The sequence below is a fragment of the Salvelinus alpinus genome, chromosome 6, assembly GCF_045679555.1.
Source record: "Salvelinus alpinus chromosome 6, SLU_Salpinus.1, whole genome shotgun sequence".
NCBI classification, from domain to species: domain Eukaryota; kingdom Metazoa; phylum Chordata; class Actinopteri; order Salmoniformes; family Salmonidae; genus Salvelinus; species Salvelinus alpinus.
The window spans coordinates 56301683-56323801 of NC_092091.1; the positions used below are offsets into that span (position 1 = coordinate 56301683).

Here is a 22119-nt window from a genome sequence, read left to right on the forward strand (position 1 = left end):
TCGAAGGAATGAGCATTACACCGAAGCCTGTACTCTGGAGCGGGATCGATTTGGAGGTGGAGGGACCGTCATGGTCTGGGGCGGTGTGTCACAGCATCATCAGACTGAGCTTGTTGTCATTGCAGGCAATCTTAACACTGTGCGTTAGAGGGAAAACATCGTCCTCCCTCATGTGGTACCCGTCCTACAGGCTCATCCTGACATGACCCTCCAGCATGACAATGCCACCAGCCATACTGCTCATTCTGTGCGTGATGTCCTGCAAGACAGGAATGTCAGTGTTCTCCCATTGCCAGCGAAGAGCCCGGATCTCAATCCCATTGAGCACGTCTGGGACCTGTTGGATCGGAGGGTGAGGGCTAGGGCCATTCCCCCCCAGAAATGTCTGGGAACTTGCAGGTGCCTTGGTGGAAGAATGGGGTAACATCTCACAGCAAGAACTGGCAAATCTGGTGCAGTCCATGAAGAGGAGATGCACTGCAGTACTTAATGCAGCTCGTGGCCACACCAGATACTGACTGTTACTTTTGATTTTCACCCCCCTTTGTTCAGGGACACATTATTCCATTTATGCTAGTCACATGTTGTCACGCCCTGGCCTTAGTATTCTTTGTTTTCTTTATTATTTTAGTTAGGTCAGGGTGTGACATGGGGAATGTATGTGTTTTGGTTTGTCTAGGGGTTTTGTACGTTTATGGGTCAGTCTCTTGTCTAGGTGTTTGTATGTCTATGGCTGCCTAGATTGGTTCTCAATTAGAGGCAGCTGTGGTTCATTGTCTCTGATTGAGAGCCATATTTAAGGCAGCCATAGGCATTTGGGTTTTGTGGGTAATTGTCTATGTTGTACGTTTGTTGCTTGTGTTATGCACTTACGTCGTTAGCTTCACGGTCGTTTGTTGTTTTTGTTTAGTTTGTTTTCAGTATTCGTTTCTTGTTTTTTCCTTCTCTAAATAAAAGAGAATGTATTTTGCACACGCTGCGCCTTGGTCCTCTCTCTCTCCGCAAGACGATCGTGACACATGTCTGTGGAACTTGTTCAGTTTATGTCTCAGTTGTTGAATCTTATGTTCACACAAATATTTACACATGTTAAGTTTGCTGAAAAAAATACATGCAGTTGACAGTCAGAGGACGTTTATTTTTTTGTGAGTTTATATACATATTCTATCTGTCCCTAACTATATAAACTATTTAAAATCATGCAGCTGGCTTTAGCCAGTATAAAAGATATTGCGGCCAGATCTGAAGGTATAGGTTGGTGCAACAAGTCATGCATGCAAAGAGCTTTTGTTCTCTTTTGACATGGTCAATTTTGACTAAGATTAATGTGTTTCTCTATTTTGTTATAGGCCTACTGTTGTCACACCCTGATCTGTTTCACCTGTCTTTGTGATTGTCTCCCCCCCTCCAGGTGTCTCCCATCTTCCCCATTATCCCCTGTGAATTTATACCTGTGTTCTCTGTTTGTCTGTTGCCAGTTTGTCTTGTTTGTGAAGTTAACCAGCATTTGTCTTCTCAGCTCCTGTTTTCCCAGTCGCTCTTTTTCGCACTCTCCTGGTTTTGACCCTCGCCTGTCCCGTGTTTGTGTCCGCCTGCCTGACCACTGTACCTGCCACTGACCCAGCCTGCTGACCTGTATCTTTGCCCGATCTCTGGATTACCGACTTCTGCCTGACCTGAGCCTGCCTGCCGTCCTGTACCTTTGCCCCTGTTGCTGTAATAAACATTGTTACTTCGACAGGGTCTGCATCTGGGTCTTACCTAATTCTGATAACTGTAGGTTCTGGCAGTTATAATGCGGGAACATGTATTTTTGTGATGTTTATTGTTAACAGTGGTGGAAAAAGTAGCAAATTGTCATACCTTAATAGAAAATGACTCAAGTGAATCACCCAGTAAAATACTACTAGAGTATCAAAAGTAAATGTAATTGCTAAAATATACTATCAAAAGTGAAAGTATGAATATAAAAAAATTCCATATATTAAGCAAACCAGAAGGCACAATTTTCTTGTTTTTTAAATTTATGGATAGCCAGGGCCACACCAACACTCAGACATAATTTACAAACAAAGCATTTGTGTTTAGAGAGTCAGCCAGATCAGAGGCAGTAGGGTTGACCAGGGATGTTCTCTTGATAAGTGTGTGAATTTAACCATTTTCTGTCCTGCAAAGCTTTCAAAATTCAAAAGTAGTTTTGGGTGTCAGGCAAAATGTATTGAGTAAAATGTACATTTATTTTCTTTAGGAATGTAGTGAAGTAAAAATAAAAGATGTCAAAATTATAAATAGTAAAGAAAACTACACATACCCCAAAAAACTACTTAAGTAGTATTTTTACACCACTGATTGTTAAACACGGTCCTATAGCCTCACATAGTTTGTGTTTTTCGACTGTCAACTTAGGTCTTCGCTAGCTTCAAAATCTATTCTAAATGTGCATAGGTCAGGCTTCAGACCAAGGCATAGCACCATCTCTGCATTGTCACTGGGTTTAAATTATGTGGTAAATTGTTTGGATCAGTGTTAATTTCGCCAACAAAAATAGTGACTTAAATATTCCCCAAACACCTATTCTTCAGTGGCAATTGATGAGACTATAGCCTAACTGGCTAAATAGACCCAGAAAATACTATAGGCTGAAATATGTTTCATTTCAGTTACTAAAACGAGACTTAACTAAATTATCTCTGCGACTAAACTCTCACTACTAAATGGACTGGACAATCGTTTTTGGAAAGATTGAAAGCTTTTCCGTGACTGCGCAGTGCAGTTCTGTTCAGCAGTGGGAAAGACACGCCTCAGCCTACATCAGCTGGTGAGCTGCAGGTGAGCAAGCTGTTAATGTGGGCAGACAGGCTCCACTCCGATTATAGGCTATACATCGCACAGATGGCTCTCTTTGCCTGGTTAAGAAACACAAGCTGCTATACGAAATTTAAAACAATAGCAGCATTGATATAAATAGTGAAACAATAGTTTTCTCTTCATTGAGAATTTCTAGTCTCTGTCACGACTTCCACCAAAGATGGCTCCTCTCCCTGTTCGGGCGGCGCTCGGAGGTCGTTGTCGCCGACCTACTAGCTGCCACCGATCCATTTTATTTTTCGTTTGGTTTTGTCTGTCTTGTGTTCACCTGTGTCTAGTTTAGGCTAATCAGTGGGGTATTTAATCTCGCCCTACCCGCTAGGTTTTGTGTGGGATTGTTTGTGTTCCTGTTGTTGGCTTGGGTTGTGGTTTTCCCTGTTAAGCAGGTTTATTTTCACGGGACTGTTTTTCCCGCAAGTTAGTTTAGTAGAGGAGTGTGTTCCTCCGTAGGCTGAAACACCTGCATTTCGGAGCTGCCTGTTCGTATGCAGCTTTATTAACTTAATGATATATATATATTTTTTTTACATTGTTTGCAAACTGATATGACACGTATTAATGCCAAAATAACATGCAAAACAGGCAAGCCCCCCCCAGTTAAAAAAAAATATATATGTATATATATATTTTTTGCTTAAAATATGGGGCTCTGCCCCACCTGCCCTGAATGATGGGTCACCCCTGCCTAGGAGAGCATTGTGACAGACAAATGAATCCACTTGTCACAGTGAGTGTTGGGGTTAACGTGTAAAATCCCAAGCAAAGGGTTCTATTCACTTGACGAAACAGAGTGATGTTGGCTGAAGATGGGGGACTTGTCAATTAAGAAAAACCTGCTTTTTCTACGTTTTTGTATGACATAAACTAATGAATATACAGTTAAAGTCAGAAGTTTACATACACTTAGGTTGGAGTCATTAAAACTCACTATTCAACCACTCCACAAATTTCTTGTTAACAAACTATAGTTTTGGCAAGTTGGTTAGGACATTTACTTTGTGCATGACACAAGTAATTTTTTCAACAATTGTTTATGGACAGATTATTTCACTTTTAACTCACCGTATCACAATTCCAGTGGGTCAGAAGTTTACATACACTAAGTTGACTGTGCCTTTAAACAGCTTGGAAAATTCCAGAAAATTATGTCATGGCTTTAGAAGCTTCTGATAGGCTAATTGACATAATTTGAGTCAATTGGAGGTGTACCTGTGGATGTATTTCAAGGCCTACCTTCAAACTCAGTGCCTCTTTGCTTGACATCATGGGAAAATCAAATGAAATCAGCCAAGACCTCAGGAAACAAATTGTAGACCTCCACAAGTCTGGTTCATCCATGGAAGCAATTTCCAAACGCCTGACGGTACCACGTTTTTCTGTACAAACAATAGTATGCAAGTATAAACAACATGGGACCACGCAGCCATTATACCATTCAGGAAGGAGACACATTCTGTCTCCTAGAGATACTTTGGTGCGAAAAGTGCAAATCAATCACAGAAAACCAGCAAAGGACCTTGTGAAGATGCTGGAGGAAACAGGTACAAAAGTATCTATATCCACAGTAAAACGAGTCGTATATCGACATGACCTGAAAGGCTGCTCAGCAAGGAAGAAGCCACTGCTCCAATACCGCCATAAAAAAGCCAGACTACGGTTTGCAATTGCACATGGGGGACAAATATCGTACTTTTGGGAGAAATGTCCTCTGGTCTGATGAAACAAAAATAGAACTGTTTGGCCATAATGACCATCATTATGTTTGGAGGAAAAAGGGGAGTATTGCAAGCCAGAGAACACCATCCCAACCGTGAACCACGGGGGTGGCAGTATCATGTTGTGGGGGTGCTTTGCTGCAGGAGGGACTGGTGCACTTCACAAAATAAATTGCATCATAAGGAAGGATAATTATGTGGAAATAATGAAGCAACATCTCAAGACATCAGTCAGGAAGTTAAAGCTTGGTCACAAATGGGTCTTCCAAATGGACAATGACCCCAAGCATACTTCCAAAGTTGTTGCAAAATAGCTTAAGGACAACGAAGTCAAGGTATTGGAGTGGCCATCACAAAGCTCTGACCTCAAACCTATAGAACATTTGTGGGCAGAACTGAAAAAACATGTGCGAGCAAGGAGGCCTACAAACCTAATTCAGTTACACTAGCTCTGTCAGGAGGAATGGGCCAAAATTCACCCAACTTATTGTGGGAAGCTTGTGGACGGCTACCCCAAACATTTGACCCAAGTTAAACAATATAAAGGCAATGCTACCAAATACTACATGAGTGTATAATAACTTCTGACTCACTGGGAATGTGATGAAAGAAATAAAAGCTGAAATAAATAATTATCTCAACTATTATTCTGACATTTCACATTCTTAAAATATAGTGGTGATCCTAACTGACCTAAGACAGGGAATTCTTACTAGGATTAAATGTCAGGAATTGTGAAAAACTGAGATTAAATGTATTTGGCTAAGGTGTATGTAAACTTCCGACTTCAACTGTATGTATAGACGCAATCGATGTGGCGGCGCCGCCACACCAGATTGAAAACTACTTGTGCATGCTGTCTCACCATACATTTTCCTGCTGCTCTGGTTTATAATCTACCTGACAGATAGGACATAGTGTTGTCTGATATTGTTAAATCGTGTTTCCTTGATATTACGAAAGGTGTCCCACGGGTTGATTTTAGATTCTGTCATTTTTACTGTTTATGTAAATAATATTGGTCTATCTGCAAAAAAATGTAATTTAGCAGATGACACTTTTGTGTAAGCTATTGCCCCCACTGTTAACCATACTTTTTCAGAGCTGCAATTTGCCTTTGTTGAACAGAAATGAACACTTTATGAATTTAAAACCAAGTTCATGATGTTTTCCAATTCACCTAAAAATGTATCTTATGATATACAGTGGGGCAAAAACGTATTTAGTCAGCCACCAATTGTGCAAGTTCTCCCACTTAAAAAGATGAGAGAGGCCTGTAACTTCAACCATGACAGACAAAATGAGAAAAAAAATCCAGAAAATCACATTGTAGGATTTTTTATGAATTTATTTGCAAATTATGGTGGAAAATAAGTATTTGGTCACCTACAAACAAGCAAGATTTCTGGCTCTCACAGACCTGTAACTTCTTATTTTAGAGGCTCCTCTGTCCTCCACTCGTTACCTGTATTAATGGCACCTGTTTGAACTTGTTATCAGTATAAAAGACACATGTCCACAACCTCAAACAGTCACAATCCAAACTCCACTATGGCCAAGACCAAAGAGCTGTCAAAGGACACCAGAAACAAAATTGTAGACCTGTACCAGGCTGGGAAGACTGAATCTGCAATAGGTAAGCAGCTTGGTTTGAAGAAATCAACTGTGGGAGCAATTATTAGGAAATGGAAGACATACAAGACCACTGATAATCTCCCTCGATCTGGGGCTCCACGCAAGATCTCACCCTGTGGGGTCAAAATGATCACAAGAACGGTGAGCAAAAATCCCAGAACCACACGGGGGGACCTAGTGAATGACCTGCAGAGAGCTGGGACCAAAGTAACAAAGCCTACCATCAGTAACACACTACGCCGCCAGGGACTCAAATCCTGCAGTGCCAGACGTGTCCCCCTGTTTAAGCCAGTACATGTCCAGGCCACAAATGCTAGAGAGCATTTGGATGATCCAGAAGAAGATTGGGAGAATGTCATATGGTCAGATGAAACCAAAATATAACTTTTTGGTAAAAACTCAACTCGTCGTGTTTGGAAGACAAAGAATGCTGAGTTGCATCCAAAGAACACCATACCTACTGTGAAGCATGGGGGTGGAAACATCATGCTTTGGGGCTGTTTTTCTGCAAAGGGACCAGGACGACTGATCCGTGTAAAGGAAAGAATGAACGGGGCCAAGTATCGTGAGATTTTGAGTGAAAACCTCCTTCCATCAGCAAGGGCATTGAAGATGAAACGTGGCTGGGTCTTTCAGCATGACAATGATCCCAAACACACCGCCCGGGCAACGAAGGAGTGGCTTCGTAAGAAGCATTTCAAGGTCCTGGAGTGGCCTAGCCAGATCTCAACCCCATAGAAAATCTTTGGAGGGAGTTGAAAGTCCATGTTGCCCAGCAACAGCCCCAAAGCATCACTGCTCTAGAGGAGATCTGGATGGAGGAATGGGCGAAAATACCAGCAACAGTGTGTGAAAACCTTGTGAAGACCTACAGAAAACGTTTGACCTCTGTCATTTCCAACAAAGGGTATATAACAAAGTATTTAGGTAAACTTTTGTTATTGACCAAATACTTATTTCCCACCATAATTTGCAAATAAATTCATAAAAAATCCTACAATGTGATTTTCTGGATTTTCTTAAATATCTGGGCATCTGTATTGCCAACATGTTATATTTTAAAAAGCATATGGATGAGTTAGTTAAGAAGTTGAGAAAAAAAATGGGCTTCTTTTTTGTAATAGATCATGCCTCTCCTTGAACAGCAGAAAGCAGATAATTCAGTCAACTTTCCTGCGAGTACTAGACTACGGTGACACCGTTTATATGAATGCAACTACCACTACACTGAAACCATTAGATGCAGTTTAGAATAGCACACTTCGCTTTATTACGGGTGACGGGTTCATTAAAAATCATTGCATTCCATATCAGAAAGAAGGCTGACCCTCTCCTAAGTCTTGTAGGTCAATACACTGCTCTCTTTTTGTTTATAAAGCCCTCTATTATTCTTTGCAAAACTGTAAAGGCTTTCTCACCAAATGAAAATGCTAAGCAATTTTTTTGCAAAACAGTAAACACAAATCTCAACAAAAAAGGGCAAAATTCAGTTGAGTAAATCAGGTCAAACAAAATTAAAACATTTGGTCACAGCTGATACAAATGACTCCAAATAATGTGAACCTCGTCTACACGCGTGCAAAGCTTCTTTGCACAATTGTTCAATCAGCAATCAGTCCTTATTCATGTGTTAAAGAGGTCACTCACCTCTGAATTGCTGTTTGCAAGAATGGACCAAGTAAGAGGAAGAGGAGAGGTATAAGGATACAAGGATATTTTTTTCTTCTCTGCATTGCAATGGAAAACATCCAGGGTGATGTTGATGAAAACATGTGGCCTGATCGACAAGAACGAATGGAGATGAATGTGGTATATACTCTATTTATGTTGCTTTTTTAAAATGTCTTTGTTTTTGCAGCGATTTGTTTGCTTGGTTTATTTTATTTTTATTCTCTGTATATAATGTACAGCATCATTGAATTTGTAAAGGACAACATGGAAAAAAGTAAAATAAAGTATTTGAGTCTGGATATTCATATTCTTGAGTGACATTCTTTCTGCTTTGGTCATTTTTGGTCAAATTATTTTAGGAAAAAAGACTACAGCCCATGCTGTTATGTGTTTAGTTGTCTTTTATGGTGCATAGTATAATTATAGTATCAACAAATGGCACAGAAATATAAAAAAGGGTTAACCACGTTAGGGTATATTGATAGTTGTAGTTAGTATTTATTGCGCCATTGTGTAACGAGTGAGTGAACTTTTCATTAGATAAGTAATACGTTTTGATGTTGAGGTTGTTGATTTCAAGTAGTTCGTGTTTTGAGTCTCAATCAGTAGCGACCCGTCATTCGGGAGCCCCATATTTTTTGCCCCAAAAAATATAAAGATATTTACCGATTTTCTTTAAAATTATTATAATTTTTTTTTTAATTTGGGGGGGGCTTGCCTGTTTTGCATATTATTTTTGTATTAATACGTGTCACATCAGTGTAAAAAATGTATATATTTGAGTTAATAAAGCCACGTACAAATAGGCATCTCCAAAATGCATGTGTTTCAGCCTAGTTCAGTGCTTTCTTTGGTGGTGGGGCAGGCCAGCAGAAAATAGGAGCATTTGACCATGATTGGCTCAGAATTGCACCGCGATTGGCTCAGTGTTCTGTCACTCATGGGGACACTACGTCACCCGCCTTTAGTAAGCGTAGACATCAAGAATGTGAGCCATTTGGGTCCTGCCATAGACTTAGATTAGAAGTGCCCTTCCAGAAGGCTCAAGGTCATTGGTCACAGATAAAATGACGTCAAATCAAGTTATATCTACAGTAGCTTGGAATTGACTGATCATGTCAACATCTTACTTTCAAAATCTTAGCTAGCAGTCATAATCATAAATCAAGTAGAAAATCTACTGGTAAATTCTTTTTAAATATTGTCATATGAAGAGAAATAATGAAGATAAATTATAGATAAAATGTATCGGTGCTCATCGGCCATTGGACATAAAGATTACACAACAACTTGGAAATTCAACAATGTGTCACGCCCTGATCTGGTTCACCTGTTTTTGTGATTGTCTCCTACCACCTCAAGGTGTCACCCATTTTCCCCATTAGTCCCTGGGTATTTATTCCGATGTTCCCTGTTTGTCTGTTGCCAGTTTGTCTTTCAACCAGTGTGTTTTTCTTTGCGCCTGCTTTTTTTCTTATCGCTCTTTTGCTAGTCCTCCCGGTTTTGACCCTTGACTCTGAGCCTGCCTGCCTGCCATGACTCTGAGCCTGCCTGCCACTCTGTACCTCGTTATGATATTTTGCCTGTCCGTGACCATTCTCTGGCCTGCCCCTTGGATTATAGTAAATATCAGACTCGAACCATCTGCCTCCCGTGTCTGCATCGGTTTCACCCTGTGCCCTTATACAATGAGTCGTTTGGAAGGAATCAGTGGTGCAGTGCAAAGCAACCGGTAACATTAGCCTGCTATTCAATGGAGTGGCTGGTTATTTGTTTTTCCTGAGTTCCCACCATAAATCCAGAGAATGCCAGACTGATGACGAAACCACCGTGCCACATTCATGTTTCAGTGAGCACAAGCAAAGGAGTCAAAAAATGTCTTGTATGCTGCTGCATAAATTGTAATATGCAAGGGAGATGGCTAGAGTATACATAAAGTAATACTAAGTGTAGTAAGGTGTTAGTAGCCCATGTGCTTCACCCTAATAATTTGGTCTATTTTCACCTCTTAATTTTGCTTAAGGTTACTGTTCTGACCCGGTGGTGCTACACATGTAGCCTGTAACCTGTTTTTGAGATGTCAATCTAATATTGTAGGATGTTTCATTGTCTTTATATGCCCCTTTATTTATCCTACAGTTCCTACTTGGTGTACAGGGAAAATACTGTGAGAGCAGCCCATTGTTAGGAATTGTTGCTGTACATTTCAAAAGTGCTAAACAGTTATATTGACAAAGTCCGTTGTCGCTCTCTCTTTGTCTATTGAAATTATGGAATGCCTGTTATCCATTATCGTTCCCTTATGTCGTAGTTTGTACATCTCAATTGTCAATAGAAACCACATATGTTTAAAAAAAAAAGGCAGTAAACCAGGCTGAATTGTTTCGCTGAGAGCCAGGTGTAACAATGGTAAAGATTCAATCCATGGTGCTGAAAAGAGAGCTCTGCTGTTGGGACAGCTTTATGTAGGCCCTAATAGTTTGTGGGCACCACTTGTTGCCATTAATGTGTTGTGTACGGTAGTGTCTTTGCTGGCATGCATCACATTTTTTGCCCCACCAAGATTTACATGCTAATACTTCCGCTGGTCTTAATGCATTATTGCAAATTTACATTTTGGCCAGCGTTGTCCTGTCTACTCCAGCGCTGGAATACTAATCACCGGTCCTGGCAACTCATTACGCACACCTGCGCCTCATTAGGCACACCTGGACTTCATCACCTCCCTGACTACTTCCCCCGTATATAGCCCTCCATTGTCATCACTCACCAGGCAATATTGTTCATGTTTCCATATTTTTAAGCTTCTCTTTTTGTATTGTTCCATGTGCTTTGTTAAACTAACGGCACTTGCTTCCGGACTCCCTGTGTCTACGTTACAAACGTGTTTCAGCTTGGGGCTGCATGTACATTTTCTTTAGGAAAAGTGACTTCTGTTTGGACTTTCTCAAGCAATCGAGACACTAAGTTGCTACAGTATGTTAGCGAACTATGATATTTAAGTCAATGCTTTGATGTTGGGTGTCTCTTTCTCTCCACAGTACTCTGCTCAGCCCAGCATTCAGAACAGCCAGAGACTCGGCAGGTGAAAGGCATCGTGGGAACTTTTCTCTCTTTTCCAGAGAGGGTGTTGACATCTGGCAATTTACTTTATGGAGACCTTGGCAATATTGCACAGGTGTACCCTGGTAAACAAAGTAATACAAACCTTGAGAAGAGATATAAAAACCGCCTTCACTGGAACAATGATACTGGAGTCTTCACTTTGTCAGACCTACAAATAGATGATTCTGGGGTTTACACTGTGGAGAATGCAGATGCTGAAGAGAAGATGACACATACATTTCAGCTGACTGTGTACTGTAAGTGTGTGCTGTAAATTACAAAATCATTAAAGCTGCAATCAGCAGTAGAAACAATACTAAAGCGGTCACTTTATTGGTTCAGTAAAAAGCTGAGGGGCTGGAGAAATGTAACCACTCCCAAATTCATAGAGCTATCGATGCAAGGCCTGATCAGCCATATAACAAGTATAGTTTTAACCATGTTATGAGATCATATAGATTTTGTTTTCAATTTGTTTGTTTACAAACACTGAGGTAAATCAAGTTGATGTGGCGTTAAGTTGTATTCATCAAGACTCAATGATTCCATATCATTAATTTATAAGTCCAAAAAATGATGTAACTGCTCTTTGCCACTTTAAAGAAATTCCATTTCACTAATTCATATTTCATTTTGCCTTCCAGATGTTCTGTCCAAACCTCAGGTGACGGTCCATGACAACATCTCCTGTAGCGTGGTGTGTTCTGTGGAGAACGGGAGAGAGGTGACCCTGTCCTGGTACAGAGGAGGGGAGAAACTCAACCAGACCAGCAGCCCTGACCTCAACATCACCCTCTCTCTACCTCTCAAGGTGGATGAACAGAACAGAGAGTCTTACAGATGTGAGGCTGCCAACCCAGTCAGCAAGGAGAGTGCTGCTGTTCCACATTCCTGTATAGAGAGTGATCCCTCCAAGGTGGCAGGTAAACACATGTACAGTAGCAATGTTACATTGCAGATATCAAGACAATACCAACTTCTATATGAAACAATAAGTATGGTAGAGCTCATTTTATGAAATACAATGTTTTAATTAAAATATTGTTTTCTGTCTTTTTACATTAGATGGTGATGAGAGGACTCAAGGTTCTCTTATTGCTGTAATGTGTGTTCTGGTTGCCTCAGGACTTGTTGGACTTGCAATATATCTTAAGAGGAGAAACGGACACTCACATGCAGGTATTAATCTTTTAATGGGGTGAGGTCATTCTCCTTGTCAAAGTCAAAACATCTTGTGCACAACCTTTTTCTGGGGGGTCTTTTTCTGTCGGTAAAAAAGCCATTTTGTGGGGAAAAATTCATTCTGATTGTCTGGGCCTGGCTCCCGCGTGGGTGGACCTATGCCCTCTCTGGCCCACCAATTGCTGCGCCCTTGCCCAGTCATGTGAAATCCATAGATAAGAGTGTAATGAATTTATTTAAATTGACTGTCCTTTAATGAACTGTAATTCAGTAAAATCTTTGAAGTTGTTGCATTTATATTTTTGTTCTGTATAGCAATGCCTTTGATCTTCCCGTGTCTTTTACAGTATTTGCCAAGTCAGTGGACTTTTAAGCTTGGCTTCATGGTTCCTCCCACTAGATTTAGGAATGGTTCTAGATGTGTTGACTGAGTTACTTACTGCAGAACAATGAGAATAGACAAGAGAGCATCAGACCTGTCTTGTTTCCTTCCTCTGGTACAAAGTATCTAATAACGTAACATTATCATTTTAACTTTTTTCTTGTTGCTTTCCTACACCCCCCTCCTTTCCTTGTCCCTCTCAATCCTTTCCTCCCTCCCTCTCCCTGTCTAGGAGGAGTGAAGAGGTATACAAGGACTGGAGTCACTTAGACAACCCTAACCTGACAGTTTATGATACACTCCAGTTACATCGCATGGCTGCCAGGGAGGATGTTGACACTGCATGAAGGAGAGAGAGAACAGGAAGTTAATGAGAGGGTGACATGATAATTCACATCCAAGAGAAGGCGTTACATCCTAAAGTGGACGTTGAGACAGAATTATAGTAAATATTAGTTTAGGAAACCTAATGGAGTCACAGTTGTTATTGGAGAAAATTCCCATTTAACCATTGCGCTATCATTTCAAACTTCCTGTGTTGGTCATTCTCACAGTCTTTTGTTGAATTGGGGGCTCGATGAGATTAACTGATACAGACAAATTCAATAGCTATGCCTAGGGTTATTAGTAGGATGACCCCTTTTTTCAAGTGCCCATTGTCCCAATGTATAGGTTAAAACAAATGGAACCTCTTAATAAAATTCACTAGTGTATTTGCTATGCTATTGCTGGGCCAAAGCTTCTTTTCAGTATTGTCTGTTCTGTTTAACATGTAGGTGCCTCCCCTGTATCTTTTTATAGCTGGTCATTGTTTAGCTTGCCAGTGGATAGCAGCGGTGTACATAAAGGCTGTTAGGCTACGTTGGAAACAAAGTCCACAAGTTTATATTTTCACCATGTAGATTCTATTGAAACATTTTTGAGTGGTCGATCTTGATTTGCATTTTGACTCAGAAAATGATCTTTGGTGACATTTTGCGCGTATTGCTTTTCACAAAATGCGTGATTAAGTGTAGTTCAGATCTTGCTTTGACAAGTGTGTTCATGCAGTTTGAATGTATATAATCAACTGTGTAGTTTATTATGATGGACCATTTATTGCTTGTCTTTATCTACACAGTATGTAGCTAATCTCTTAAGAATACAATCAGTGGGGCAGTAGTCTAAGGCTTTGCCACTAGAGATCCTTGTTCGAGTCCAGTCTCTGTCGAGACCCATGGGGAGGTGCAGAATTGGCCCAGTGTTTTTGGAGGGTTACAATCACTCAATACTGCACACTCCTGCGGACACCATCTAGAGCATTTTGTGCTCCACCTACGTTAGCCAACATACAGTATATAACTGAAAAAAACAAATCTACTGATACCATAGTGAGTTGTTGCACTGGAGGCTTTCATTTTCATAGTAGTTACCGAGACTGAATATTAAGATAATATAATTCACATTTCACTATTATAAAATAAGCTTATGACATATTCAAACTGATAAAGAGTCGTTACTGAGATTTTTAACTGACCTTCAATATATTAAGGCAGACTTACCTATACATTTCATTTAAAGTTATACAATCTTTGATATTTCCTAATGTTAAATGGTCGTCAATCCCCCCCCCCCATATATACAGTTGAAGTTGTAAGTTTACATACACCGTAGTCAAATACATTTCAAGTCAGTTTATCACATTTCCTGACATTTAAGCCTAGTAAAAATGTATTGTCTTAGGTCAGTTAGGATCACCACTTTATTTTAAAACTAAAGGCTAGTCGACAACATCCGGTGAAATTGGAGGGCGCGCAATTCAAAGAAATCGCAATATTAAACATTCATGAACATACTTGTATGTTATATAATTTAAAAGCCAACATTTTTGTAAATGTAACTGCGTTGTCCGATTTACAATAGGCTTTACAGCGACAGTATACCATGCGATTGTCTGAGGATGGTGCCCCCCATCAACATGTTTTTTAACCAGCACAGGCTTCACAAAAACACACATGGCGATTTTTAAATAAATCACTTTTGAAAATCTTCCTCTGTTTGCAATCCCAAGAGTCCCAGCTACAACATGAATGGTCATTTTGTTAGATAAAATCCTTCTTTATATCCCAAAAAGTCAGTTTAGTTGGTGCCATTGATTTGAGTTATCCACTTGTTCAACATGCAGACAAAGGAATCCAAAAAGCTACCGCTAAACTTCGTCCAAACAACTCAAAAGACATTTCTATTAAATCCTCAGGTACCATAAAATGAAAATAAACTAATATTTCATACGGAAAGTAGTATGTTCAATAGGATAGTATAATTTGTATTCGCGCATCTTCTTCGCATGCCAAAAAGACTATTGTTTCTGTGGTCTCTACACATACTGAAACCTTGAACAAAGACTGACATCTAGTAGAAGCCGTGGGAACTGTAATCTGGGAACTGTAATTACATAGGACCCATAGCTTTCCATTATAAGAGCCTAAGACCAAAAAAAAAAAAGATTTGGATTTTTGCCTGCCATAACAATTGTGTTAGTCTCAGACATTATTTTAACATTTTTAGAAACTCAATGCTACCAATTATATGCATATCCTGGCTTCTGGGCCTGAGTAACAGGCAGTTTTAGTTTCAGCATGTCAGTCAGGCGGAAATTCTGAAAAAACGACACTAGCCCTAACATTGTGAAATGTCAGAATAATAGAGAATAATTTATTTCAGCTTTTATTTCTTTCATCACATTACCAGTGGGTCAGAAGTTTACATACACTCAATTACTATATTTGGTAGCATTGCCTTAAACAATTTAAATTTGGGTCAAATGTTTGGGGTAGCCTTCCACAAGCTTCCCACAATAAGTTGGGTGAATTTGGTGTAACTGAGTCAGGTTTTGTAGGCCTCCTTGCTCGCACACGCTTTTTCAGCTCAGCCGCTTTTTCAGCTCAGCCACATTTTCTATAGGATTAAGGTCAGGGCTTTGATGGCCACTCCAATTCCTTGACTTCGTTGTCCTTAAGCTATTTTCCACAACTTTCGAAGTATGCTTGGGGTCATTGTCCATTTGGAAGACATATTTGCGACCAAGCTTTAACTTCCTGACTGATGTCTTGAGGTGTTGCTTCAATATATCCAGATATGCAATCCTCATGATGCCATCTCTTCTTTTTTTTTAAGTGCACCAGTCCCTCCTGCAGCAAAGCACCCCCACAACATGATTCTGCCACCCCCGTGCTTCACAGTTGGTGTTCTTCGGCTTGCAAGCCTCCTCCTTTTTCTTCCAAACATAGTGATGGTCATTATGGACAAACAGTTCTATTTTTATTTCATCAGACCAGAGGACATTTCTCCAAAAAGTACGATCTTTGTACCCGTGTGCAGTTGCAAACCATAGTCTGTTTTTTTTATGGCGGTTTTGGAGCAGTGGCTTTTTCCTTGCTGAGCGACCTTTCAGGTTATGTTGATATAGGACTTGTTTTACTGTGGATATAGATACTTTTTTACCTGTTTCCTTAAGCATTTTCACAAGGTCCTTTGCTGTTCTGGGATTGATTTGCACATTTCGCACGAATGTACGTTAATCTCTAGGAGACAGAATGTGTCTCCATTCTGAGCGGTATGATGGCTGCGTGGTCCCACCTTTCAGTGATACCCATCCCGGATCCGGGATCCTCCTCATCAAAAAAGCTGACTAGCATAGCCTAGCCTAACGGGACAGGGATATCATATAATATAATTTTCATGAAATCACAAGTCCAATACAGCAAATGAAAGATAAACATCTTTTGAATCCAGCCATCGTTTCCGATTTAAAAAAAAAAAGTTTTACAGCGAAAACATAATGTAGAATTATATTAGCTTACCACAATAGCCAAACACACAAACGCATTTATTCACCGCAATTGTAGCTTTCGCAAAAACCGGCAATAGATATAAAATTAATCACTAAACTTTGGACAACTTCATCAGATGACAGTCTTATAACATCATGTTATACAATACACTTATGTTTTGTTCGAAAATGTGCATATTTAGCGCTGCAATCGTGGTTATACATTGTGAATATGTTGCAACATTTTCCCAGAATGTCCGGAGATATTGGACACTCACCTAATCTGACCAAAACTCATCATAAAATTTACATAAAAATACTTGTTGTATGGCAAATGAAAGATACACTGGTTCTTAATGCAACCGCTGTGTTAGATTTTTAAAAATAACTTTACCATAACATATTGTGAGACAGCACTCACCAACACAGCGGAGAATAGGAGTCAATATTTTACACAGAAATACGAAATAACATAAAATGTTTTCTTACTTTTGCTGAGCTTCCATCAGAATGTTGTACTAGGAGTCCTTGGTCCAGAATAAATCGTTGTTTGGTTTTAGAATGTCCATTTCTTCTGTCGAATTCACGCCACAATGCTAGCCAAGGTTACTAACATTCCCATCCTCTCTTGGCGCAAAGAACGGAAAACTCCAAAAGTCCCAATGAACGTTGAATAAACTGATAAAACTCGGTTGAAAAAACCTACTTTATGATGTTATTGTCAAATAAAATCAGAGCCGGAGATAATCGCCGTGTAAACCGAACGCTTTTCAGAAGGCAATGTCGAGGTCAATCGCGCGCCTTGGAAAACTGACAAAATGGCTGACCTGTCACTCCAAAAGCTCTTGTTCGATCTCAGATCAAGCTAGACACCCCATTCCAGCTTCCACTGCCTGTTGACATCTAGTGGAAGGCGTATGAAGTGCATGCATATCGATAAATATAAGGCAATTGAATATCCAGGCCCTGAAACAGAGCCTCGTTTTCTGATTTTTCACTTCCTGTATGGAAGTTTGCTGCAAAATGAGTTCTGTTTTACTCACAGATATAATTCAAACAGTTTTAGAAACGTGAGTGTTTTCTATCCAATAGTCATAATAATATGCATATTGTATGATCTAGAATAGAGTACGAGGCCGTTTAAATTGGGCACGATTTTTTCCTAAGTGAAAACAGCGCCCCCCTATTGACAAGATTAATACTTGCGTACTATTGTTTGTACAGATGAACGTGGTACCTTCAGGCGTTTGGAAATTGCTCCCAAGGATGAACCAGACTTCTGGTCTACAAATTATTAATTTGGTTTTGGCTGATTTTTCTTTTGATTTTTCCATGATGTCAATCAAAATAGGCATTGAGTTTGAAGGTAGGCCATGAAATACATCCACAGGTACACCTCCAATTGACTCAAATGATGTCAATTAGCCTATCAGAAGCTTCTAAAGCCATGACATCATTTTCTGGAATTTTCCAAGCTGTTTAAAGGCAGTCAACTTAGTGTATGTAAACCTATGACCCACTGGAATTGTGATGCAGTGAAATCTGTCTGTAAACAATTGTTGGAAAAATGACTTGTGTCATGCACTAAGTAGATGACCTAACGGACTTGACAAAACTATAGTTTGTTAACAAGATATTTGGAGTGGTTGAAAAATGAGTTTTAATGACTCCAAGTGTATGTAAACTTCCGACTTCAACTGTATACTTGCAAAATATACTTACCTTATCACAACCCACAATATGATTTAAGTTTACTCCATTGTTTATATTTTTTTTCATTTGAGTTTTTGTAAACCAAAAATGTATTGTAACAATATACCTGTGAGAACTGTCAGTCTTTGCAGCTATAGTTACGTTCAAGAGATTGAGATCGGCATCATTTCTCCAGATTCTGGTTTTAATGTTTGACCTAGATGATTTGTGTAGGTATTGATATGTAGGCTGTGTGCCCTTTTTTTGTTTTAGTTCTGTCCTTGAGCTGTTCTCATGTTATGTGTGGACCCCAGGAAGAGTAGCTGCTGCTTTTGCAACATCCTAATAAAATGCCAAATGTAGCCTACTTCTGGGGTCTAGGAGAGACCACTAATTGTTTGTGTTTCTTGATTTATTGAGTTTAAGTGTATTTGGGCCATTCTGACCTGTTACTTTTAATGCCAGGCAGCTGTACATTTCTAATTTGAAAATGATGACTAATCATATTACATTTCAAGCATTGCTTTCAAGGAAACAGTTTTTCTTGTAATGTATTTTTCTCATCTAGTGGTTGAATGTTTATATATTTCAGTATACTGTACATACTACACCATTTTGTCTGAGCCAGTGCACTGTATATTGTAAGTGTAACTTAAATCATGTGTCAGCAAAATGTTCTCAAACCTTTCTATGCTTTTACATTTGGACTGTGCTCATGCATTGTTCCATTTTATATAAAAACATGTATTTTAAATTATGCCATGCCAAATATAATTTGAATCACATTTGGTCAGAACATGAGTGCCTCATTTATCATTCTGTGTTTTTTTCCACAGTTCCGATTTTGCAATGTTGTGACTCTTTTGTTACAGGAAATTCGTAACATTCCTGTATAAAACACAGATTAGCCATACACTTTTTCAGTCTGCAGCAGCATGGACAAGGGAGTGAGTACCTTTTACATTTTAACTTTGATTCCTGATCTTTAGCATTATGGTCAGTGTGAAGAACTGTCTATGGCTCCCCCTAAAACAGATGTCTCTGCAGCCCACACTGACAACCCCTCCTAGTGCAGAGGTGTCTGGGTGTTGAACTTTTTCACCAGAAACCAGCATATATGTATTATTGCGTGAACAAAGTGAAAACCAAATTAAGTTGAGCCTATACGTTGTGAAGAATTTATTAATATAATCAAGGAACTCAGGGAACAGACTTGGTGGAGCGTAGTGTCCCCATGAGTGACAGAACACTGAGCCAATGCTCCTATTTTCTTCTGGCTTGCCCCAACACCACAGAAAGCACTGAGCTTGGGAGAGATTCTGTAGGCCTAATATAGGAGAGTTGACAGAACAGTTGTCCTATACTAAAATGTAAACATTTCATCTTAATATTGATTGATTGAATGACGATACTGTGCAAATAATTTTCTGACATGTAAAAAAAACTTTGCGATAGTCTGACAACATCACCATCGATAAATTGTTATATTCAAAACACACACGTTCAAATTTACATCTCCTCTCTCCATCTGTATTCTCCACAGTATAAACCCCAGAATCTTCTATCCGAATGTCTGACACAGTTAAGTATCCTGTAACACTGTCCCACTGTAGGTGGTTTTCTAATCTCTTATCAAGGTTGATACCTGTGCAATATTGCCCTTCATAAATGTAACTGCCCACCTCCAGCACCTGCTCTGGAAAAAAGAAAGACTTTCCCACAATCTCTTTCACCTGCCGAGTTTCAGACTGGGCTGAATGCTGGGCTTGACATACTCAGATAGTAGATATCTAAGCTATCAGCACACCTGTCACAAAGTACAGTATATTTTAAATACTTAAGCTACAACATTAGTCTGTTTTTTCCACTTAAGAGCCCCAAAATTGCAGTCTTTACAACACTTGTCATGAAACTAACTGCAGCATTTTCACCCATCTCACTTGTCTGCCCATGATCTATTTAATAAAGCACATGACCTGTTCCTCAGCCACTCATCTTTCACTCTACCATCTGGCCTCTACATGACAGACACTCAGTGGAGATTCTACTGACAATTGAGATATGCCATAGTTTGTACAAGTGGACGACAAGCGGATAAGAGGCAAGCCCTAATTTCGATCAAGAAATTAATTTCTCTTCAGGATTAAAAAGGATTTGCCAGTAGATTGTGGTCTTGATTCATGATGTCCGCTAGCTAAGATTTTGAAAGTAAGATGTTGACATGATCAGTCCAATCAAAGCTGCTGTACATATAACGTGATTTGATGTCATTTTATCTGTGGCCAATGACCTTACGCCTTCTTGGAAGGGCACTTATAATGTAACTCTATGGCAGGACCCAAAAGGCTTAAATGTTTGATGTCTACCCTTACTAAGGACTTAGACTTGGTGGTGTGTAGTGTCCCCATGAGTGACAGAACACTGAGCCAATGCTCCTATTTTCTTCTGGCTTGCCCCAACACCACAGAAAGCACTGACCTAGGCTGAAACACCTGAATTTTGGAGCAGCCTTACTCAAGAAAACAAAAGAGACTATGTTTGTATGCGGCTTCATTAACTCAATGATATACACTACTCAAAAAAAATAAAGGGAACACTTAAACAACACAATGTAACTCCAAGTCAATCACACTTCTGTGAAATCAAACTGTCCACTTAGGAAGCAACACTGATTGACAATAAATTTCACATGCTGTTGTGCAAATGGAATAGACAAAAGGTGGAAATTATAGGCAATTAGCAAGACACCCCCAATAAAGGAGTGATTCTGCAGGTGGTAACCACAGACCACTTCTCAGTTCCTATGCTTCCTGGCTGATGTTTTGGTCACTTTTGAATGCTGGCGGTGCTCTCACTCTAGTGGTAGCATGAGACGGAGTCTACAACCCACACAAGTGGCTCAGGTAGTGCAGCTCATCCAGGATGGCACATCAATGCGAGCTGTGGCAAGAAGGTTTGCTGTGTCTGTCAGCGTTGTGTCCAGAGCATGGAGGCGCTACCAGGAGACAGGCCAGTACATCAGGAGACGTGGAGGAGGCCGTAGGAGGGCAACAACCCAGCAGCAGGACCGCTACCTCCGCCTTTGAGCAGGAGGAGCACTGCCAGAGCCCTGCAAAATGACCTCCAGCAGGCCACTTAAAAAATGAAGATATATTTCAATCTGTACATCGCCACATGGCCTATCTTCCCAATAGGTTTACATTAAAACGCGATCAAAATGCAAACATTACAGTTCTAACAATGTAATACGCCGTTGATGCTACGTGTCAGTGTGAATCATTTATCATATTTCTCCCTTTTCAGAGGTATAACATTTAATCAAATGTAGGTGGACCAAAATGTTGGCACTCAAATCATATTTTAATTATCATAAAAGCATAGCATACACAATACCCTACTACAGTGGTTACCAAACTTTTTATAGCCCCGTACCCCTTCAAACATTCAACCTCCAGCTGCGTACCCCCTCTAGCACCAGGGTCAGCGCACTCGCAAATGTTGTTTATTGCCATCATTGTAAGTCTGCCACACACACACTACACGATACATTTATTAAACATAAGAATGAGTGAGTTTGTCACAACCCGCCTTGTGGGAAGTGACAAAGAGCTCTTATAGGACCAGGGAACATACAATAATAATCAATAATTTTGCTCTTTATTTAGCCATCTTACATATAAAATTGTGAATAACTGAGAAGGGTGTGCTTGAAAGGATGCACATAATTCTGCAATGTTGGGTTGTATTGGAGAGAGTCTCAGTCTTAAATCATTTTCCACACACAGTCTGTGCCTGTATTTAGTTTTCATGCTAGTGAGGGCCAAGAATCCACTCTCACATAGGTATGTGGTTGCAAAGGGCATCAGTGTCTTAACAGCGAGATTTGACAAGGTAGAATACTCTGAGCGCAGCCCAATCCAGAAATCTGGCAGTGGCTTCTGATTAAATTCAATGTTCACAGAACCGCTTGTTGCAATTTCGATGAGGCTCTCTTGTTCAGATATCGGTAAGTGGGCTGGAGGCAGATAACGAATCCAGTTGAGATAACGAATAGAGAT

At 39.9% G+C, this 22119-nt stretch overlaps 2 protein-coding genes across 8 annotated transcripts in view; one reads left to right on the plus strand and one right to left on the minus strand.

Moving 5' to 3' along the window:
* LOC139578937 (SLAM family member 9-like) overlaps positions 1 to 18599 on the plus strand; it is a 57861-nt gene extending 39262 nt beyond the window's left edge. For 3 of the 5 annotated variants that reach the window (XM_071407086.1, XM_071407087.1, XM_071407088.1), the window contains 4 exons: positions 10931 to 11251; positions 11639 to 11917; positions 12060 to 12173; positions 12791 to 18599. In XM_071407086.1, coding sequence (XP_071263187.1) covers positions 10931 to 11251; positions 11639 to 11917; positions 12060 to 12173; positions 12791 to 12828 — 752 coding nt within the window. In that variant the 3' untranslated portion in view covers positions 12829 to 18599. The remainder of the gene's footprint in view (positions 1 to 10930; positions 11252 to 11638; positions 11918 to 12059; positions 12174 to 12790) is intronic. The other 2 variants (XM_071407090.1, XM_071407089.1) reach the window with 2 other exon arrangements.
* Positions 1 to 22119, minus strand: part of LOC139578934 (SLAM family member 5-like) — a 209514-nt gene that overhangs the window by 141501 nt on the left and 45894 nt on the right. The gene's annotated exons all lie outside the window — the stretch shown is intronic.